At 52.1% G+C, this 3,761-nt stretch overlaps 1 protein-coding gene across 2 annotated transcripts in view; it reads left to right on the top strand.

The window, feature by feature from the left end:
- Positions 1-1,366: 1,366 nt before the first annotated feature.
- The window catches only part of IP6K1 (inositol hexakisphosphate kinase 1), a 7,071-nt gene continuing 4,676 nt past the window's right edge, over positions 1,367-3,761 (top strand). The window contains exon 1 of one of the 2 annotated variants that reach the window (XM_010132948.1): positions 1,367-1,607. In XM_010132948.1, coding sequence (XP_010131250.1) covers positions 1,385-1,607 — 223 coding nt within the window. In that variant the 5' untranslated portion in view covers positions 1,367-1,384. The remainder of the gene's footprint in view (positions 1,608-3,761) is intronic. The other variant, XM_010132947.1, reaches the window with a different exon arrangement.

The raw sequence follows: 3,761 nt of genomic DNA, 5'->3' as shown, positions 1-3,761 counted from the left end.
GACAGGGAGGGAGAAGCGTTGCCCTGTTGTGGGGAGCGTTTGGGTTCGACTAGGTTAAACGTGGTATGAAAGTATCGCCCCTCATTTTGACTCTCTTGAGCTGCAACTCTCAGGCAGCTGAATTGGAGGGGTGGGAGGAGAGCTGTCTTCGGCATCCGGAGCTTCCCCAGCCTGGCATTGCTGTGTAGCTGTGGAGACATCCGGTGGACAAAGGAGGAACAGCCTGTACCGTATCCCTTGTTCGCTCCTCCAAGATCCCTCAGTTCTTCAGTTACTGCCCTTGGCTGTGGTGGTGCTGAGATCCTGGGAGTTTGATTAATTTAGAGACTCTAGTCACCATGTACCAAAGAGTCTGGATAGCTCATCGTCGAGAGGAAAAGCTGTGGCGTCTTTCCCAGCAGCCTCAGGAGCAGCTGTGATCCGAGCTGGAAAGGGCAAATATCTGGAGAGCGTTTAGACAGCCTTACTTCTCCTTCGTCCTGCCGCTGTGCTGGGCACTCTGCAGACATTAAAAAAGCATCTGTCTTCTCCAAAGCACTTCTGATCTCACTTGCTTTAGTGATTTCTCTTGCCTGCCTCTAGAGATCAGGCACCTGTGGTGCATGTAGGTGCTGTGAAGGCATCAGCAAAGAGCTGTTGTTCTCAAGGGCTTCGAGTAATCAAGGAGAGAATCCGAGTGGAATCCATTCCGTTACAGCATATTCAACAGACTGACGGTCTCATTCTGAGTCTTTCGTGTCGCAGCTTGAAGAGAAGCGACTCGGTAAAGGAGGAAACAGTGCTAGAGTAGGATGTGAACAGGAATTAAGTCATTTGTATGTTAAATGCAGAAGCGCAAGGAGTGGAATTTGGCGTCTAGAAGTGTTTGTGCCTGTGTCAGTCACTGTTACTGATAGGCAGGCGTGGGCTTGGTTTCAATTGTGCTGTAGCTCGTGGTTTGTGCTCCGTTGTCATGCTGCCTTACTGATAAAATGCGGTGAAGGGAGGAAATAGTATTTTCTAAAGACGGGAGGCTCAAAATACTCCTATCTCCTCCTTTCCCTGTCTGCTGCCAACCCTGAGGGAGAAGCTCTTCTGAGTTAGAGTGTGTTTACCTGGAGGGTCACAGATTGGGTGAGGAGCACGCTGGAGTGAATGGGGTGTAAACAGAGAACAGAAAAGGAACAGTCAGGGATATAGATAAAAACCAAAAACTTTTCTGAGCCAACGGGGAGTGAATGCAAGTGGCCCTCCATTCAGAGGGCTTTCCTTTGCCTTTTCAGACCATCGTAAGGAAGCAGACTGCCAGGACTTCCCCGCCGTGGCTGCCTGACCGCCGCTGAGCTCCCCTCCCAGCCCATGAGGCTCTCCCCATGCTCCAAGAGTGCAACTGGTGCCCAACGCAATGTGTGTTTGTCAAACCATGGAAGTGGGCAAGTATGGCAAGAATGCCACTCGATCTGGAGACCGGGGGGTGCTGCTGGAGCCTTTCATTCACCAGGTGGGTGGGCACAGCAGCATGATGCGCTATGACGACCACACTGTCTGCAAGCCCCTCATCACCAGAGAACAGCGCTTCTACGAGTCTCTGCCCCCCGAAATGAAGGAGTTCACGCCCGAGTACAAAGGTGAGGCCTGTCGTCTTTCTAGAACTCCGTTATGTGTTTCAGGAGCCTGCCCCCTCCTTTCCCTGCAGCTGCTGATGTCCTGCTGTCTTCCGGTGTGGTTTTGTTTGTGCTTGGTTCTCTCTCTTTTGCAGGCTAGCAGTTTGACAGGAGCAGCTGGAAAAGAGGAAGCCGTTCCTGTGGGCATGCAGAGCTCAGCGAGCTCCTCCCTACACAGAGAGGGAGCAGCGTGGCGCTTGTAGGCTGAGGCTTAAGGTTATGGATGTGTAACTGAAGTAATTTTACTACCGAGTTACTGTCAATTACGGCCTTGACCTTGAGCAAACGAAGTCAGATCGTAAACTGAGCATTCGCACATTCCAGTCCTGTAATTCATTGCTTCCTCATCCCATCCCTTACGGAGCTGTATCAGAACGCTGCTGCAGCAGGAAGTGTTACTTCCCCAGCGCTGAGGTGAAGCCTTGTCCCCAGCCGCTGGGAAGGAATGGAATTTTCCAGTGCCTGTGTGGTTGTGGCAGGGTGGCAGCTCATCTGTGTCTTTCAGAAGCTCGAAACACTTTTTGCCATGTGCGTTTGTATTCCGGATGGCGATGCTGGCAGACAGCCTGCTGGGGTACTTGGTGTTCCTGTTGCCTCTGCTGCTTTGTCACCACGTGGCGTTGGGGGGACGGTGCTTCACAGACATCTGGGACCACCATCTGTTCAGGGTCTTGCCATTTGATCTGGCTGCAGCCTGCAGGTCTTGGAGCAGTGTCACCTTTCCTACCTGCATCTGTATGCAGGTCACGAGTGAAAGGTACAGTCTCCAACAGATGGGTCCTCTTGTATCCTCAAGGTTCTCTGGGGCCATATGGTGCTCCAGTGACCCTTCAGAAATCTCCCAGATGAAGCCTGTGGACTTAGGTAGAGTGATGTGATGTCTTGAAGTCAGATATTCCTGGTGGCCTAAAGGCAGAGGACACACACCTTCACCCCCGTGTGGGATTTCATTGGAGAGCCCCCTGCCGTTTCCTGATAGTCCCAGAAATTGTTCTGCTGATCTAGGGGAGAGGAATGTTGGGGGTGACATTTCCTGTCGGAGCACGCAGATGTTACTGAGAGACTGCCCTTTCGCAGAGATACCTTGAGGAGCATGTCCAGCTGCCAGAGCACTTGGGGTGGCATTTAGGTAGTGACCTGCTGGAGTCGTGAACGCTCTGAAGTTGTGTTGAACTGCCTGAACCCTGTTAGCATCATCATGTGCAGATAAGGCAAGAGGAAGGACAGTAACGTGACGGCTGGCATCAGCTGAGCAGGGCAAGGTTTCCTCACGTTTGTGATGAATCATTTGACGTGGTGCTCCTGGCAGCTCTTCAATACCGGTGACAGCCAGTGAAAGGGTTTTGTCATTACAAGTGAGGAGGTGGGTTGATAGGCTCGTTTTCAGTCCGCAAGATGAAGATGTCAGCCCTAACTAGAACTGTTGGCTGTCCTGCTTTGGGGCTGGCCAGCCAGATAACCTTCTCAGTCTGTGCTGTGGAAGATCTCTGTCTTCCCTTGGACTATGGTCTTTCCAGGAGCCTTCAGAGGTAAAACTGGACGGGACACAAACAGTCCTGCTTGCCTGCACCTGGCTGAGTTAGTTTCACTTCCAGGGCTCCCTGTTCTATCGCTAGGGAGCCCTGGCACCCTGCAGACTCCTTTTCTGCGAGACTGGCTGACTTGAGATGAGAGTGGCAGGTGTCCCTTTGGCCTCAGAGCTCTGTACTTCATAGCTAGGGTGCTGGAGAGCTCCTCAGCAGAGAAAGCGTGCTCCTCCTTGGCCAGCCACGTCCTTGTCACCAGCAGGAACGCAGATACTGACCCAAGTGAACTAGGTTTATATTTCATATGCTTTGCTCCCCTCAGCATCTTCACAGGCTGTGCTGGACTTTCTCCAGTTTGACATTTGCTGTAAGACTCTGAATGGAAGGAAATAATCCCACCCTCAGTCTACCAGCTGCGCTTTGTCCATAATTTCCTTTGGGTGGCAGAGCTTCCCCTGCCGCTGCCAACTGCTGGCTCAGGTAGCGACACAGAGCACTACTTGGGGGATTTCTCCTCTGTGCTGTGCTAACAGTCTCGGGGTTCTTGGAGTCTTAAACGTCCTTACATTGCTCTGGATTTGCTTTACTGCCC

Source organism: Buceros rhinoceros, unplaced genomic scaffold (genome assembly GCF_000710305.1).
Source record: "Buceros rhinoceros silvestris isolate BGI_N320 unplaced genomic scaffold, ASM71030v1 scaffold17703, whole genome shotgun sequence".
NCBI lineage: Eukaryota > Metazoa > Chordata > Aves > Bucerotiformes > Bucerotidae > Buceros > Buceros rhinoceros.
This window is presented reverse-complemented; position numbering and strand designations above follow the sequence as displayed.